An 18,953-nucleotide genomic window follows, 5' to 3' on the forward strand; every position below is an offset into this window, starting at 1 on the left:
GGGCCGCTCCGCCGTTTTGGAGTGCGAGAGGAGAGGGAAAGGCGCGAAGACGCGGAAGTTAAAATTTTGTCAGCATATAACTCAGCTTCCACAAAACGCATTAAAATAATTCTTGCTGGGAATAATTATAAACCATCGTCTTTTAACATCACAGGCATATTGTACCTTTATTGAGAGCCCCTTTCTGGGTCCCTTTAAGCAGCAAATCGTACTTCTTCATACACAAGTTGTACATTGAGCATGGCTTCATTATGCAGTAACTGTGTACGTCAAAAAAAGATGTGGAGCACGTAATGAAAAAATTCGCTAAAAGCTTCCTGGAGACTTCGTCAGAGATAAACTACAGAACATGCTGTCAGTTAAAGTGTCGGCATCAATCTGTCACTTGTCTGACTCAGTCATACAGTGTGACAGAGAGCATTTACTTCATTTCCTTCTTTCTTTTGGTCTTTTCTCAAAACCACTAGGTGATGCTTTTCACATATGATAGAACACAGCCCAATTCGTTGCAAGCTTCCTAGCCCTGAGTAGAGGTTATAGAGGCCTGGAACGCTTTAGGCTTTGAAAAGAGCCAGGAAGTGAGCCAGCAGAGAGTAGCTGCAAGAGTGGTATTAATATGGATGCATAAAAACAACAAAACGGCTGTGAAAACAAGTAAAGCAGCTGCTGTCGCTTTCTACAATTGGTAGTTAACCCCCCTAAGCAGACTTGGACACGCCAGGCTCGTCATAGGCCAACTGTCCTTTCTGGCTCATGACAAGTCCAGCTTGTCATGTGTTTTCAGGCGCACTGTGTCCAGTTCGTCCAAAGCCTTTTATTGGTTTGCCAACAGACGACAGCACGGTCACTAAACGTCCATTTTGTACCATATTCAAAAATAAATGTGTTCATTAGGGGTTTAAAATTTAAGTTTAGAGAGGTTAGGGTCTATGCTAAGTATAAAGTGATGTCACCCCACTACAGAACGAAGTGATATATTCATTTGTTGATCTGTATGGCCCATCTCGTTCCTGAAAATGCTTTCATTATTAATTAGCTTACTTTCATCTGAAACCAAATTGATGCGATAATTTAAGGGTAAAGACGCTACAAAAAGCATTCCTAACAGAGGTGCTGCAGTTTGCGAGCAGCTGTTGACACCAAACTTTTCACATTCAAACTGCCTGTTGAATTCAGTGTCAACTAGGTTCCACTGAAGTGTTTCTGCGCCGAGGCCTATCGGGCCCAGCTGTAGGGGGCTGCTTATGCGCGGAATGCTGTAGCATGCTCGTTTTCCCCTTACACTTCGCCCCTTCTTTCTTCAGAGCGAGTGCGTGCCTTGGAGCTGGAGAAGCAACGGCTGGAAGACACCCTCTCCCAACTGGAAGAGCAACAAACAGAGCTACAGCGGGAGGTGCGGAGTGCACGTGCCCGTGCACAGCGCCTCGAGGACGCTCGGGAGTCTCTCGGGGAGCAGCGCCAGTTGCTGGAAGAGCAGCGCCGCATGCTTCGGGAGGGGCTGCACGAACCACAGATCAGTGAGTGCTTCTCTCCCTCTCCCAAGTACTTGCTTTTGCTTCCTCTCTTTTTAGAGCAGTAGCTGTGCATGGTGTGCTTTCTTTTTTTATTAATTCATGGGCACATTTTTCTAGCATGAAGCAGAGTGAGGTGAGGAGAGTGTGTTTACCAGTGTCTTCCAGATCCACCTCAAGATGGCATTGTCAGTTCTCTGCACTCATGGGAAGAAGCAGCAGTGTGGCACAGCCACTCTTGTCGTCATGATGCGGCTGAGGGAGCAGTGGCTTCACTAGCAGCCACAGCAGCATGTTGCTCTTTGTGTCGCCTGTTACAGGTTCCTCAAGTGATGTCGTGTTGGTTGGTCATTTAGACTGCACTTAGAATTTCCAGTTCAGTTCCTGCACTTTGGAAGCATTGGTCAGCTCAGCATGCCTAGCAAATGCTGAGGTACACCATACTGCAGAGTTTCTCAACACAGTTGTGATTGTGGTCTGCTCATTGGTCAGGTAATGGGAAACACCACAGCCTTGCCTTCTGCTATATTATGTTGGCGTGATCGCTTGAGGCCAGATTAGCTTGTTTAGTTTTATACTGAACTCCTTGCATTATGGTGGAGCTAAAGGTGTGCTGATTCTTTTTCTTTATTTGCTCTACATGCAACATGCAGTTATAAGTGGTTCATGTTTGAGGTCTAAAATCTCAGTGAGACGTTGCGTACCAGCAATGGTCTCATCCTATATATCTATGCTGCGCACAAACAAAGCATATTACACGACACACAGCTGTGCCACTGTCCTTGAAAAATGTCTGCTGTTGCATAAAGAATTGCCATGACAATGTTCTGGCTGCTAGATAGCATGACACTGCATTTAGTTTCATATTATCTGTGCTGTGAAGTTTTTGGGACTGTGCATTTGTTTACTTCCTGATAAGCAACACTGCTTGTTTTGTTTTTTTGTCTGTCAACTTAAAAGGCAAGAAACACCTGCCAGTAGATAATGTTTTTTGCCTAGTTAAAGCCTGGTTATAACAGAGTTTAAAGAGGATGCTTGAATTGCTTCATTATGGTCATTGTTTTTATCATTGTTCATAGTGAACTATGTAGCGCTACAATTAAGCTAATTACCAAGAAGCGATATTGTTTTAGCAGTAGCTATCGTGCTTAAATGTTGGCATTGGGCAGACTGATGAAAGTGCTATTGAATATATAGTTTTCTTTATATTTTTCTTCACGCATTTATGCATTGACAGTGTGTGGATTGGACACGCAATTGAATCCTTTTTTTTTTTTTTCCTTTCTCGTTTTTATGCTCACTGCATTGTGCGGGTTGGTGATCATGCTTGTATATATATTTTGTATCTCTTCCCAAAAATTCATTTTTCCTTTTTATTCCCTTTTTCTTTCTTTTGCTCTCTCTCTTATTTCCTCTTTCTTTCTCTCTGCACCCTTCTTTCTTAAGCACCATGCGATCCTTCTCCCTCTGAGCAAGCACCGAACGAAGCGCCTGAAGGTTGGTGCCGATTGGCCGCACTTGCACTTTGTTGTCTTGCTTTGCTCTAACCTCTTTATGTTCTCTAACCTAATTTTGTGATGCATGGATTGTATTGGTTTTTTTGAACATTTTATTGATTTGTTGCCTGCTGCACATACAGTTGGTCTTGTTCCTCTTCAAAGACTGGACCTTGAAGCAAAATGTGTGTTGGAGTGATAAGGTTGAACTAACTGTGCATGGTATGTGTTGGTGTTTTTAAGGCAAAAGGAAGGGTGTGACTTGTGACTGGAGAACGTTTTGTCAGTGCATGGAACAGTGCTGTCGTGGTCTCATCTCGAGATATGGCCACTAAGGGTGGCTTTTAGATCTCATAGCAGTGCATGCTCCTACTTTGCATGCAAAGTGTATAGCATGTTTCGTTTGAGCTTTGTGCTATTGGTAATTGTGTTCACTACGAAGCCAGCCACTGCCTCGGCCAGGACAAAAGACATGGCACCGCATTATTGTCTGCACAAGGAAGCTTTGCGAATTATAATCATAGCCAGCTGTATTATAGCAAGTACCTAACCTATCGCAGTGTTTCAGTAACTGATACTATTCATAACAGCTCCCACAGTCCTGTGGCTCGTGTACTGGCTATATGTTGTTTTGCTGTTCCTGTGGCCACAACACACCTGACATTTATCGATGTGATGCTCAGTGGTGTTCATGCAGTAATATTTAGACTGATTGCTTAAAGCTTAGGCTGGTTTAACTGGTATTCCTTGGTCTGGTTTTTAGCTGGGCTTATAAAACTATGAGTGGCATCTTCATGTTCAGAAGCTGCTTTGCATATAATAATTGTCTCCTGGGATGCTTTGATTCTTCAATTTTTTGTCTAGCAGCAAGTATAAACTTTTTCATTACGAACGGTAAAATATTTCATAGCACCCTGTCTTACTGCACCAGGCAGTGTCAAGGCTCAAATATGTTTCTTTGTGGTGCGAGTTCTGGCCCCAGCTCATTCATGCTTCTGTTGGTACGTGTGTCGTTCAAGTCAATCTGAGTTTTGTTTGCGTTAATGGGATCTACATAGCGTTCGTGTCTGTGGTCCTCGATACATCTCTGGTGATGTTCGTATCACTAAATTTGTTGTTGTGTGTGCTAGTAGGTGCACTTGACCGGAGTGAATTTGGCTGATCATACCCTGAAGTGGGATCATTTAGCTCCTTTAAATGGAGCTATTAGGCATAAATTTGCGTATTTTGTCCCCTGCTCTGCTGAAATTGCATCTGAATTCATAAAGATGGTCTATTTAAGGCATTGTATGTGGTGGAACCTGTACGAGATGCTTTCAACAAAATTTCAAGTGCAAGGCATTCAGTTTTGAAATGGTGACATTTGTCTCAAATAGCATTGCCACATTGGGAATAAGATTATTTTTTTAACAATGGCTTTAACACCTGCTTCAGGTTATCTTGAAAAAATAAGATGTTCATTGGCTGTGTCCTGTTTTGGCTCTACCTACAGCTGTTGCCTGTTTCCAGCTGTCTGTACTGGCAGCTTTACTTCCAGTGATCAGACTGTGCCTACCCAGTAATCCAAAATTCGGTTAAGCTAAGAGAGCCTCATCTGCTGCTTCCACTGCTGGCAATGCTGGTTATTTGCTGAGCTGCTGAGGTAGAAGTTAGTGAAAGTGACCAAGACTTTTCATCTTTTTTGTGCGGCTCACAACAGGAATAGTGGTTAATAATGTGTGTTGCCACCATCTGACATAGCATTTTCACTGGCACTATATAACAGGTGCAAAATGCCAAGCAATTCATGTCACGTCTACAAATCTTGCAAGACCTTGATTTTTTTAGAAGGACATGTATTAATTAGTGCCATGCTTTCACATAAGTGCTTGAAAAAAAAGGAAAAGGAACGGGTTTTCTAGCCGCTGTCCCCTTCAGAAGATGTCTCTAAAATTGCAGTAATTCTAAGAAAAGTTCACTGGGCGCAGTTAAAAAAAAAAGGCTGTATGCTTTAGTAGCAGTGGCCAACCAGCTTTATTGCAAAGTGGGCAACATGTGTGTGCCCTAATATCAATGGAGGCTGCAGGAACAACCCTCCCACATGGCACTAGACAGTATGGCACGCCTTAACGAACAGCACCATGCCTTAACGAACTAGACAGTATCCTTCACTCAAATAACAGAAATATTTCTGTTGCATCACCTTATGCATAGCTTCTATTGCAAGCCAAAACCCTGCCTCTAAAGTGCAGGTCAGGGCAGAAGTAGTGTAGTGAAAACTTCTTTCATTCGAACTTCTGGCTTATTTAAACTGATGTGTTTGTGCCATCAATATTGGGTGTGCATAAAAATGAAAAATGCCTTCCTTAAAGGAAAGGGGTACCCTGGTAATGCAGTCTTGAGGGAACGTGTATTTTTGTCTGCTGATTCTAAGTATATCATTAATTTCTTCGAAAACAAGTCCTTGTGCACTCATGCAATATGTTATTTAAATTTTTGGAGAGACCTTTTAATAAATTTTGCTGTAAGACACTTGCTTAAATGCATAACATTAAAGAGTAAAACTATCGCCCTGCCTATCAAAGAACTTGAGTTATGGGGCTTTCATGTTGCCACTCCAGAAACAGGGATATGAACTTTCCTTCCCATTTCTGAAGTGGCGACTTCAAAACCCTATAACACAACTTCTATGATAGGCAGGATAATTCTACCCTTATTGAATTCCTTGATGTCAAGACAAACCAATGGCATGCATTTTCAGCAAGTTCAATACAGCAAAATTTTTAAAATTCTCTCTCCAAAAGACTTGCATAACATATTGCATAAGTGCACAAGGACTTGTTCTACTTGAAATTAAATGACATATTTAGAACCAGCACGCAAAAATACACCTTCCCTGAAGTTTCCATAATTTTTTACTTCATTAATAAAAATTTCTTTCAATGACTAGGGTCCCCCTTAATACAAGCAAATATTCGACCATATTAAAAATCGACTCTGCTGTTATTCATATGCTTTTGCCAGTGGATAACCAGCATAAAGGCCAGGATCCAGGGATTTTCGCACCAGTTCGGCGAGCCAGAGCATTCCTCGGTTTTCGGAACATTCGGACAGGCACAGTTTTTTGTAACGGAGGCTGTGCTCCGACTTCTCTTTCTTAGCTTTGTCAAAGTGTTTGGCCGCAGGTGTTGACACCTAAACTTCCACTTTCATTTCTGCTCTCCTTGTCTCCTCCTCGTGCGCTTCCTCCTGCCGATCAGGGCTGCTGGAGGAGCACGAGCGGCTGAGTGAAGAGAAGCGGCGCCTCCAACGGAGCCAGGACCAGGAGCGTGACGCCCTGGCAGCCCGCCTCGCAGAGCTAGAGGCAGCTCTCGAGGAGGCATCTGCCCAGCGCGAGGAGCTGCTCGAGAGCAGGCGCCTCGAGGTGGCCGACATGCAGGCGCAGATCGATGCCATGGACAAGCAGCTGCTGTCCCACAAGAAGTTCATTGAGGCAAGTGTACTGCCTCTTGTTTTCACCTCTTCCTTCCCTCTTTCCTATTTCTTTCTTGGGTAAAGTGCATCGTGTTGGGGCTTATTGAACAGCAACCAAGTGGCAGTTGTGTTTTGCTGCAGTCTAACTTTGCCTTGGCTGGGTTTCTCCTACATGGCTGCAGCGTTGTATCACTGATGCAGTGAAGAAAACAGAAGTGCAGGTAGCGGGAATTGTACATCACCGCAGAAGTGTAGCTTTTTTTTTTGTGTTCCAGCAGGGACAAATTGGCATGGTATTGCTGTTAGAGTGAAAAGTGTAGTCATTGTGTCTTTTTCTACAGCGATCAAATTACGAGAGGTTTCCTGGTGCTCTATTTCACTTGTGCGTTCTCTAGTAGGTCTTGGCCTGGTATGCAGAGGCAGTTGCCCCTTCAGCTTTTAACAGCTTCATGCTTTTTTTAGTAGCATCAGATGTAAAACTGACTGTTGAGCTGACGCAGTTGTTCACGTCCCACATTCAGGAACAGGCACATGAGCGGGAGCAGGAACGTGAGGAGTTTGCCCAGGAACTGGCTAAGATGCAGGAGGCCCTCAAGGACAAGGAGAAAATCCAGAACTGCGAGCAGCGCCTCTCGAAGGAGGTGGGCAGTTTTTTTTTTTTTTTTACCAAATCTGCATGGGTGTTCCTGTGGTGAGTTTCTCTTGGGAAAGGTATAAAAATGTCTCCTAAACAGTACAGAGCATGCACAAGCAGGCCTGTTTTCACATGTTTTGTAGTATCAACTATCGGAGACAAAAGTAAGCAAGGACATAAAAGTAGGTGTCGGGACCGTCGCACTGCACTGGTCTGTCAACCAGGAGTGTATCGTCATGTGGAGCCTGCGTGAAGTGCGGCAAGGTTTGGAACTGATAGTACACAGTCTGACTAAAGGAGAAGAGGCAACACGAACATCTTGTGTGTGTGTTTGTGCGGTATACATCAGTGCTTAGCGCTTCTGGAAAAGCAGCAATTGCAATTACAGTTGATCTGCGTGTGGCCAAGTGCCAGTGTGCCAGCAAATGGAGCATGTAGCCCCTGAGGAACACATCTCATACAGTCGAGCTGGCTGTTGATATCGTACCATTTTGATTCTGAAAACAAACTGCGCTTAACCTGCCACCTTCCCATAATTACTATGGGTCTTTTTGAACTTACGAAGTTTGAAGAAAAGGGTTGAATCTTAAGAGGAAAAGGGGGCAAAAAATACAGAAGTGGTATTTTTATTCCTGCTCATAAACCTCCATCAGCAGCTGGAGAATATTCACTTACGCACAGCATTCACCAGAATTTCAGGACAGTGCTCCCTTGTGCAAAACTACCATAATGGGAGACAAAATTGTTTGGTAGTCTTTGGCATACAGGACGCATTGGCAAGATATCATTGTTTCATTAGGAATGTGGATGTGTACTAAGAAGTAGGGATTGGTGCTCTTTAAGCTAGAGGCGCACTGTACCTTGTGTGAAAGCTAACTTGTTCATGCCAACTAAAAAGTTTGTAATGATCTCTGGCTCCTTTATTATCAAATATTGTGCATTGCACAGTTCGACAGAACATATTATTGCCTGGGCTAATTCTCAATAACATTTCACAGGGTATTGAGCAGTTCACGGGACAGCTGTACCTAAATGTCAATTTCATGCACAGAATCTGTGCTCGTCCACTGTGAATGCTGATAACTCTACAAGCACAACTCAAAACCTCTTGCACTCTTGTCTTCAACTCTTCCTCCTGTCAGATCGAGTCCCTGGAGCAGCAGCTGCGGATGCGAGTCGAAGATCACGGACTGGTGCAGCGCAAACGTGACCAGCTTGAGGCTGAGGTTCGCACTAGAGATGACAAGATACATGACCTTCGGGACATCATCCGTGACCTTGAGGCTGACCTTTCCTCCAAGTCACGATCTGTCCAAGAGCTTACGCTGGTATGTGTTGCTAGACAACAGAACAGCACTAAAATGTGTCAGTTGTATGGAAATGTTTAATCTCTTAACACAGCTTGCAGCTGCAGTCATGTGAAGGTGCATTACATTAAGTGGCTGAGAGGCATAATGACTATTGGCTCTGTTTTGTAAACTTCATGCAGTAGCAAAGAATAAAAAAGTGAGGAATATAGATACTGTATGAATAAAAGTATTTATTTTTATTCACTTTTAGAAGATGGAGAAAAGGGAATCTGCGCAGTCATCAGAAGCCAGCAGATGGCTTATGTTGCTTTCACTGACGAGCCCATCTCATTGTTCCGCTTTATTGCAGTGTCGCAGTTTTCAGGTCTGTATTATACCCCTGTCACACGGCCAGTTTCAATGCCCATCGAGTCGAGGGCCTTTCAGATTCTCAATCGCCATCGAACGCGAAGGAGTTGTGTCGCTGCTACATGGCAAATCTCAATGGCCATTGAAATGGTTCTCGTGTCTCCTGCCAAGCTTGTGTGGCGCCGCAATCGCTACTTTGGATTTTGCGCAAATAACAAAAATATTTTATAAATATACAGTGGACTCTCGTTAAACGGACCCTCAAGGGATTGGGGAAATATGTTCAGTTTATCAGGAGTTTCGTTTAGAGAGAGAAGGTTCAGGATTTCGCAATCCGTTCCGCGCTGCTTGGTCCCGACGAGGCAGGTGTGCGCGCAGTTGGCAGTCTCCACGGAAGCGGATCTCAAATGCAAAATCTAGATAATAAAGAGAACGGTACACTATGGGCACAAACTTTATTGCACAAAAGCAGTAAGCAGTGAACTTTTTTTTTTTCATAGCACTTCTGAAATTATAAGAAAAAGATGTCAATAGACCACTTATTCCGTGGAAATCTGTGTGAACTGCAATTTATTGGCTTGTGAAAAAGGACTTTATGTTTGCTTGTTTTAGCTCTCGCAACCGTTTTCTTTGGATGGCGCCACCCATACTAGACAGGCTGCTCACTTCTGCAGAATTTTGGGGTGCCGTTTTGCTCAGCAGTCCCCGCATGCTGTCGTGTCTGCAGCAGCAGCCTCCCCTGAAACGGCACGACACACTATGCCATTCCGATCTTTCAATCTCGTCAACCACCCTTCGCTGCACGAGAAACCTACGATGCTGAGCTGCAAAACAAATTATTCTGCTTGCGCGTGAATGAGTGGCCCGCTGATTGGAAAGTTTTCACTGCGGGCTCTCCGCAGCCAAACCACCAGGCACTTCTCCAGATCTTCGTGGTTGGCCACCCGCAGTCGTTTTCTGTGAGCGCCAAAGCATGACGTCCCGAAAGCCTGCCGCAGCTTATCCTTGCCCTGAAGTATCCTCGTGAGGCTGCTCTTGGGGACAGCGTAATTCGTCGCAAGCGCTGTTTTTGTGAAGCGACCACTCTCGAAGTTGTTGATTATCTCCACCTTCCTTTCTAATGTAAGGGCATTGTGAGGTCGCTTCTGCTCTGCCATCGGATGCTGACTTCGCGACGAAATGTCGCAGACGATGCTCAACAGCGGATGTAAGGCTTAAGCCCAACTGAACACAACTGCAAGCACACCATAACAGAAAGCAAGCGATTTGGTTGCAGTGTGCGAGAAAACCGGAAACGTCCAAAGACGGAAATCGGAAGGGGGGGGGGGGGGGGGGGGTGGCAGTGATGTGTACTGCGATGGGGCTGCGCGTTCACGTCAAGTTGCGGTTTCGAGCCTATTTTCAGTTCGGTTCTGTTTATACGGTGGTCGGAAAATTTTTGTTCCGATTAACGAGATTTTTTTTACATTAATACAAAACCAACCAACTGCAAGGCATTTGTTCCATTTAAGTGTTGGTTCCGTTTAACCGACTTCCGTTTATTGAGATTCTACTCTATACTAAATGCTGAAATACACGCATACGCGCATGTCGTTTAAAACTCTTATAGTTCCACGTACGCATCAGACGCCGCTTGTTGTTCTAGCGCCATCTACGGACAGATGCGTACACTGCTGTACGAGTCATAACCAAGCCAGTCAACTGTATCGAAGCTTCGTCAGGCTTAACATCTGGGAAATCGCCTTTATGTCTGAAAAACGAAAGCTATTTGTCTCTTGAAACTTTATGCGAGAGTAAGAATGGACAAATCGAAGGCGAATACAACAGTTTAGAAGACGATATTGCTTTGAGGGATTAGCAACGAAGCTGTGATCGCTGTGAAGCGGGCGGGCAGGGCGCCGCCATGTTGTCAACGCTACGTACGCAAGCAACGCAAAGACCGCAACGTAAAAATTGATGCACTTAAACCCAGACTGATACAATTTTAAAATTATTGTACAGACTTCCTGCATTAAAGTTTAGGGAAATAATGTTTGCTCTTCCTTTTGTACCTTGAATGTATCGTGTAAGAAAGTGCGCGTTAGCATCGGTCGAAGCAACGCTAGCAACCTTGGGCAGCGCTCGAAGGCCCTCGAAATCTCGATGGAGTTTCGCACTGTTCCTTTGACTCGATAGACTATTGACTCAATGACCATTGAAACTGCCCGTGTAGCGGCGCCCGATCGCTTTTAAGTCAATAGGCTATCGGTTCGAGGGCCTTCGAAATGCCAGTGTGACAGGGGTATTACTTAGTAGTTTCACAGCACAGGTTTCATCGAGGCATGGCACAGAAATCTGTCTTCCCCCAGCTATGCAAGGGTGGGCCTAGCCAAGTGGATGAGTGCCCTCTTCTCTGCGCTCCCTCTTCCCCAAATTTTAAAGGCATCCCTTCTGCTTAATGCTCATTTTCCTCTCCTTTTTTCTGCACAGGAACATAACCAAGTTCTTGTGTACAGTGTAGGATGTTGAGCTGTGCAAGCAGATGCAGTTTCTTAGCCTACCACTCATCATTATCATCAGACTAATGCATCCACTGCAGGACAGAGGCCTTTCTTGTCCACCTTCAATTAACTCTGCCATGCGCCATTCAACCTCTCCCTTCCCACAAACTTCTTCATCTCATCAGCCCATGTGGCTCCTCTGCCACCTGCTGCTACATTAACCTCGTCTTGGAATCCAGCCTGTCAGTAGGTGGCACTAGACCACTTGCTGGACACATTTTATGCTTACAAAGTGAATTCACTCTCTGCATTTCTTCCTTCCTCTTGAGTCTCTTGTTGAGAGTACTTGCTGCCTGCTTGCAGAGGGTATCTGGCTTGGAGGAGGCCCTGTCGGAGGCACGCCACCGAGAGCAGGAGGCCCTGCAGGAGCTGGAGAAGGTCACGGGGGGCGCGCTGGGCAGCCAGTCGGCAGACATGGCTGGGCGCATGCGGCAACTCGAGGAGCAGCTGGAGGCCCGCACACAGGAGCTGGACAAGGTGGCCCAAATGGGATCCCTGCTGCAGGAGTTCCGTGCGCAGGTGGGTGGGCTTCTTCTCGCTCTTCCTCCCCCTTTTTGTCTACATCTCCCTCAGTGAGGCAGACTATAAAGCAATCTATCTGTTTGCTCTATGTGTCTCTGTGTTTACGGGCTGCATGAAACATTTCACTACGTTCCTCTGTGAAGTAGTGTTATGCTTTCACCAATTCTTGCTGACAAGATGAGCTGTCGTGATTTTCACTCCTGGGTCTTTTTTTTTTCTGCCTCACTGGACGCTCAGTTTTCTTTCTTTTTTTATCTGCACTACAGCTAACCCCTATACAAGCACTTTTTCAGGGCGCTATTGGCATAAGTCATCACCAAGACCAGTCCCAAACAGTTAACAAAAAAGACTGCATAGGAAAACAAACTCTTCAGGAAATAACAAACACTCACAGAAGTCAAACTACAAGGAGTCGTAAAAAAAATTTACTCAATGTTTACGTTTGTGGTAACGCAAATTTCAGTGACAGCTGGGGTGGCACACCAGTAGGAGTGTTTGGGTGACTCTGGAGAGGGGTGTCTGTTGTGTTTATGCCACTACACTTGCATTAGCGCCATGGGTAAGCCCTGGGAGGTGAGTTGCAGGGGTGGCGCTCAGTTCACAGATGCCTTAAGGAAGAGGCATAGGCGCAGATATCGGGAGGTGTGTTTGCTGGTCAACCTGGCATTGGGCCATGTGACTTAGGAGGGAGGGATGGGAGAAGGGATAGTGGGAACAACACTGACAGCGACGATATGATTTCGCCTAATGATACTCACACAACTGTCACTGTAAAGCAAAACTGCAGTTATAGATTTCAAATACAGTTATTATACAATTAAGTATTACTGTATTTGAGTTCAGTCAAAGCTTGAAAATGATCGAAATTAATGACTCTGTCAAATCATTCTGTTGAGTTATCAAAATTGTGCTGCTGCTTGCGTACAGGTGCGCTCACTGGAAGAGAAGGTGGAAAGCCGCATCCGCCAGGTGCACGACGCACATGGCGCACTGCGACAGCTGGTGCAGGCACTGAGCCCCATAGGGGGATCCCGCGACGGAGCCCTGTCAGGCGCCAGTGAGGACTCCTCTTCCCTGTCGGTACGCCCCCTTTCAGCCGATGACATCCGTGATGGGCTGTCGCCAAGCGCACTGCAGTGGGAGGAACTGCGAGGCCTAGAGGAGAAAGTGGATGCCCTGGTGGCAGCTGTTGGCGACACCTTCCAGGAGAACGTCCAGCTGCGAAGAACACTCAAGGCCACCAAAAAGGACAAGGAGGCAAGTGGGCAGCTACTGCTGCTACTTCTACTTCTGCTTCTTCTGCTAGCTACTTCTGCAGCAAAGCTGCGGTAGTTACACCTGAAAAATTACCCTTTTTTTTAAAAAAAAAAGATTTTTGAAATTGTGGGAGCCGTGCTTATTCCTCAGTGGGCTGTCAAACCTCTTCGTAGTGGGCTAGTTCGATGTGGCCAGAGTTTGTAAAATAAAATTTCTTCTGAAAGGCACGTTTGAGTAGCGTAATGTGCTCCCTTACCAGGGAGCGGATTTCCGAAAGTTTCAGGAAATTTTAGCGCCGCGCTCGTGGCTATTCCAGATGCCGCAAAAGGCAGAGTGCCAAACTCCAATTACGTTCGTTTCCGCGCCGAGCAGGGGCACATAGGGTGGTTTCTCCCCATTACAGCAGGGTCATGTGGAAAGCGACACACCAGACACGAAAGTTATTGCCGTTCTCACTACGTCCATGTACAGCCGCACGACAGGATGGTTACTGCAAGGCTTCAGTAGCCACGCTGCTACTTCTGGTGTGCTGTCGACAGGAGCGAGAGGTGCAAACACTTGCCAACCGTCTGGCTACCAAACCTCCACACTGCTATACCTTGCATAGCGCTGTTGGCACATGCAAGATTAAGGCGCGAACCATTGCATGGACACTTGTTGCACCACTACCAGTCACTTGTGTTGTGCAGTGAAGCCTGCCACCTGCTGTTCGAGTGCGCACTTCTCAGCATTGGAAAGTTTTCTATTTCCATTCCACGTCCAACTGTGCTTAAGACATAGATTTCATGTGTTCATAAAAAGTTTTTGAAATCATTAGATATAGCCAGTAATTTGTTATATCCTCTTCAGTATATTGAGGTTTTCTTGTAATACATCAGCAAATATTTAAATTTTGACAATAACAACAGCAGTTTTACCTGCTGTTTTTGTCGCCAGAATGTAAAAATTTGTTGATATGATATCCTGTGTAATGAGCATTGCCCCCCAAATAGCAACTCCTTATGAAAATGGGGTGGAGCTGTAAAGTAGAACAACAACAAAATAGCAGGTGGCCATTATGCAAGTGCATTCATTATGCAAGCAAATACGGTATTTCAGCACACCATTTGCAAAACACCTCTTTGAAATCTGGCCATCCCCATGACTGACTTGCCGGAAGCCAGCAAACATGCTTAACACACGGTCCCTGGCATCAGCTACTGGGAAATGCCTAATTGTATTTTAGCAGCTCTGTTTGTACAGCACAAATTAAAATTTTGTACCGTTCTTGTGCATTCTTTTTTTTTTTTTCTCAAGGTATGGTGTCTACAGTGGGTTTTGCTACCAGTGTGACTAGGAAACTGTCCGACCGGTGCAAGACGGGCTCGTGCACAGTGTTGAGTATAACTGGCTAGATGCTGTTGTATGCAAGGCTAGAGCGAGGAGCAAGTTGAATGATTTCCTCAAAACATTGGCACTCTGGAAGTTGCCATTCTGAAGTCGAGAAGCTGATAAGTCTTGCTAATGCAAGTAGCCTCATTTACAGTAAAAACCCGTGTATAAATACATGGGTTTTTTTTTCCTTATTTTAGCATGCCAAATTTCCACTTCCCATTACATGCAGATCCAAACAATTTTCGGTCAAAATCTGCAGTTCCGGTTTCGTTATTATCGAGCGCCGTTACCATCATGCTTCAAGTGAAAGGAGGCGCTATCTAGCGGTGGCTTGAGTTGGCAGTTTGTTTTGTTCAGCTGCTGTAGAGGATAACCTTGTTGATATTTTTTGGGACCTGGTAGGTTGTCTGTGTGCTGTTTTATGGCTGTAATGGTTTGTCTTATTTACCATATTTTCCCGACCATAATTTTAACGCGAGCGTCAGATTTGCGGGCACAAAAAGAAAAAAAAAAAGAAGAGCATGAATTTAACGCGAGGAACGAGGCTGCAGTATGTGGAAAGATGGGTAGAAGTTTACAAACAAAAGTACTGCCAAAATGGCTTTCACATGCCCCTTTTGTTTCAACACAGCTGCATGAAAGATTATCAAATAAGAATCAGATAAGACTGATATGAAGATAACCAATGAGTCCCACCATGCATAAACGTTTGCCTCAGTTTGCATACTTGTGTTTTGCGTATTATGGCGGCTCCTGTTCTTGTCTCTGAGAGCACTGTGTCTGAATTCATACCAGCTGGCCTTCCTCCCATTTCCATGGTTACACTCGCAGCTTGTTTACCTGGCAACGCACCTAGCAACCATCTGTCGTCACTTGCAATGGCTGGAATTGTGGATGTCTTGTTTGTGTGAGCTTTTCTGCCTCCCTTGTGTATTTTCTTTTAACTTGGTTCTAATGTCTGGCTTCATGTGGCTTGACTCTACCTCAATCTATAAATGGCTGTTGCTGTTCAGATTTCTTTTTTCCTTCTTCTGGTTTTTCCTTTCTCAAGACTTGCAATTGCAGTCTCTCTACTGTGCAGATGTGATGAACAGTGAGCTGTGTTTTCCTTGAAAGAGTCAGTATTGGTGCCTCAGTACAAGACAAGCCTGAGATCTGGCTCACTAATACAGTTTTTGAACTTCAATGGGCTTAAATGATATGTTAATCAGAATGGCAGAATTTTACTTGGGCTTTTAAAGAAGAAAGGAAAAATGTGCTCTTTGGCAGAATGAGACAGAATTAGTGAACATGTATTTCTAAGAATTATGCATCCTGTAGCCTAAGCTGGATTACAGAGGAACGATTGCCATTCCAGCAATTATCTCAAGTGTTTTATAGCTTTGTATGAGGTTATGAGCTCTTGTTTTTGGTCTAGTAATGGGCCCTTTCACAACTAGCTTGACAGTTGCCGAATTAATTGCTTGTGTGGGAAGTTAGGCTGGTAGAAGGGGCTTCTTTTTAATGCTCTCTGTATGTTTCTGACAAGGGCCTCTATTAGAGCCAGCAGAATATTTGCTGATAGTGTGATGGAAATCGGGACCCGACTCTTCACAGTGATGGGCTTATGGTGTATATTGAGACATCTGGGAAACATCTTGCAGATCCTTTCTTGCATTTTGCGTGTGGTAGTTTGCCACCTTTGATGTGGCATCTCCCTCAACCTTTTCCGCATATGGAAATATAAGGAGAGGACCCAAACCTTAATTTAATTTTACTGAAATAGTTTGCATTCATGTTTCATTCTTTGCTATCTGAATGCCCACCCCCTGAGCATTTTTTGACGCTTATTGCTAGCACCATTTCTGCATTTGATCGGACAGTAGTTTCACCATTAGCTGTGGTAGCTGTAAGTACAACCATTTGCCAATTCATTGAGCTGTTCTTGTACAGCAGCGGCAGTCACATCTCTGTACGGTTAGGCTTTCTTCTGTGTGGGTGCCTTAGCATTTAAAAATTACCAGAAGCCAGCTGTTTCAAGGCCAAGATTGTGGGAACATATTTTAACAGGTTAGGTTTTCTGGGCCTCTCAGTATGCCAACCAGTGTCATGTGTGCTTGCAGAGAGGAATCGTTGCTCGTGGGTGATTGTCAGTGCATATTTGGGCTTTTCTTGTTTCTTTTGGTGGGTGGGGGGATAAGATCCGTTGAGGGGTTGTTTACTGCTCCAAAATACCGTTAAATATAACTCAGCAGCCTCTGATATTAATGCGTTACATTGAAAAGGAATAGCAGAGATGAGAGGCTCGTCAGGGTATGCTTGAAAGAAGCCAGCAGTTCTTGGGACCAAGGAAAGTGTAGAGGGATATTGCTATTACATATGAGCTTCACTATAATGATATCAGAGGCCTCGCTGTATCCATATTATAGACATATTGACCGTATTTAATTGTGTAACGAATCCACCCCAACCTATGTTGTTGAGAATTTTTAATTTTTTTTAGAGTTAGCTTTCCTTAGCGCATTCCTCAGTTTCGCACTGTCTGCAGCACAGACATTGGCAGCATGACGTGCTGCGCGCCGATACCATCACGGCGTCTTTATCCTTGAGCGAGAGCGCCTGCGGAGGTAGCGCACTGGGCGAACTTGGCGGAGCGTTAAGACGCTGTGCACCCTTGCCAGGAGCACCTGCTGCGCCGATGTATGCTTAGAGAGCCAGCGAGTGCTCAGGCATGAGAGGGGAGCATAGCAGTTTAACCAGAACACTATAAATCATCCTCTCCACTAAAATGCTATGAAGGAAGCAGGACCTTCAGACTCTCAAGCGATTGGGCGAGCTCAAGGTCGGTAGTGAAAATGCCTTTTGGAAAAAAAAAGTCAGTCAACCTTTTTCCCCCCGCGTAATCACCCCTCCCCAAATTGATGCCAACTTTTCTGGAAAAAAAGTCGGTTCATTACACGAGTAAGTACGATAATTCATTATACCCATAGATCCCCTTGGCCGCAACTGTATAACGCCAGTAGGCTTACCTACCACTGTGTTGACTGAGGACAGCATAGCTGGCATTTAGCCTACTGCAAATGTGTGCTAGTACCATAGTGACCAGCATCCTTGTGCATAATGCAGGGAGCCGCCGCGGTGACTCAGTGGTTGTGGCGCTCGACTGCTCACCCGAAAGACGTGGGTTCGATCCCGGCCACGGCGGTCGAATTTCCGTGTGCTGTGCGATGTCTGTGCACGTTAAGAACCCCAGGCGGTCGAAATTTCCGGAGTCCTTTGCTATGGCGTCCCTCATAGCCTGGGTTGCTTTGGGACATTAAACCCTCACAAACCAAACCAAGTATAATGCGGGAAACCCTTCCAAAATGAGTACTCCGGATGGAATTGTTGCTATGCGCCCTCTCTTATCACAGCCCATGTCATCTTGGGTGCCTCAAAAAGCGGGCTTAAATATCAAAAGGGGTCTCTTCCCATCCCCTGCATTTTTCCTCCAAGCGAGCCCTAAGCATGCACGCCGAGCACCCCAACGCGGCTGATTATGAGTTTACCAACTGAATATATTAGCCATCCTCGTCAACACACACTCTTTTTTTCTGCGTCCCACAACGGTATGAGCACCTAGAAAATGGGTATTGAAGGAATATTGCTGTAAAGGACAGGGAGAGAGCTACTGAAATTATTTATCGCCTCTTTGTGGTGCTAAAGCCAATACAGGCTGCCGTAAAAGTGAGTGAACAACAGCGATTTTGTCGCAAGTGGCCTTTTTGGCTGGCTTCACCTCATGACGCTTGAGCACGCTGATTACACCAGACAGTGGACGAGTATTCTGCATGACAGGGGTGTCTCGGAGAGAAGATGAGTACACCAGACTAATTCGACTACCTGATGGGTCACCTTTTGGCCAGTTGGGATTGTTTAGCACTTTCATTTTCCGCCTCATCTCAGTTACTGATCTTGGCCTTGTGAAGCCAGCAGGGCGTCGATACCATCACGCACACAAAACACACTGCCAGGTGGTCAGACAGAAACTAAACTTCACACGGTGCCTAAGACATGGTGCATGAGAACTGCCAGGGTGGTAAGTGTGAGCACTCTTCAGTGACTCAGTGGCCATGATATTCGAATGCCACACCAAATATCGCAATGGCATTGCATCCTGCCCACAGCAGCTGCATTCTGATGGAGGGGAAATGCAACATACCCATGTGTTCTTGAATTCGTGAAAAAATAGCGCCATACCATGCAAACCGCAAGAAGAAAAGGAGACAAGGCACAGGCGCGCCAGTGTCTCGTCCTCATTTTTTTCTTGCTGTTTGCACGGTATGGCGCTATTTTTTCACCAATTCAAGTATGCACCAACTATCCCAAAATATCAGTGCATGTTGAGGAAGCCCAGGTGGTTGAAATTAGTCTAAAGGACTCCACTGTGGTTCGGAAAGTTAAACTCCACATACCATGCGTACTATAGCCACCCTTCAATGATCGTGCTCTGATATGGCAGGTGTAAGCAGCAGACAGGTGTGATGACC

At 45.2% G+C, this 18,953-nt stretch overlaps 1 protein-coding gene across 15 annotated transcripts in view; it reads left to right on the top strand.

The window, feature by feature from the left end:
- The window catches only part of LOC144125168 (uncharacterized), a 264,663-nt gene that overhangs the window by 216,286 nt on the left and 29,424 nt on the right, over positions 1–18,953 (top strand). For 8 of the 15 annotated variants that reach the window (XM_077658304.1, XM_077658313.1, XM_077658307.1 and 5 more), the window contains 7 exons: positions 1,305–1,517; positions 2,958–3,008; positions 6,247–6,479; positions 6,982–7,101; positions 8,237–8,422; positions 11,596–11,811; positions 12,742–13,071. In XM_077658304.1, coding sequence (XP_077514430.1) covers positions 1,305–1,517; positions 2,958–3,008; positions 6,247–6,479; positions 6,982–7,101; positions 8,237–8,422; positions 11,596–11,811; positions 12,742–13,071 — 1,349 coding nt within the window. The remainder of the gene's footprint in view (positions 1–1,304; positions 1,518–2,957; positions 3,009–6,246; positions 6,480–6,981; positions 7,102–8,236; positions 8,423–11,595; positions 11,812–12,741; positions 13,072–18,953) is intronic. The other 7 variants (XM_077658306.1, XM_077658315.1, XM_077658309.1 and 4 more) reach the window with 1 other exon arrangement.

Source organism: Amblyomma americanum, chromosome 3 (genome assembly GCF_052857255.1).
Source record: "Amblyomma americanum isolate KBUSLIRL-KWMA chromosome 3, ASM5285725v1, whole genome shotgun sequence".
NCBI lineage: Eukaryota > Metazoa > Arthropoda > Arachnida > Ixodida > Ixodidae > Amblyomma > Amblyomma americanum.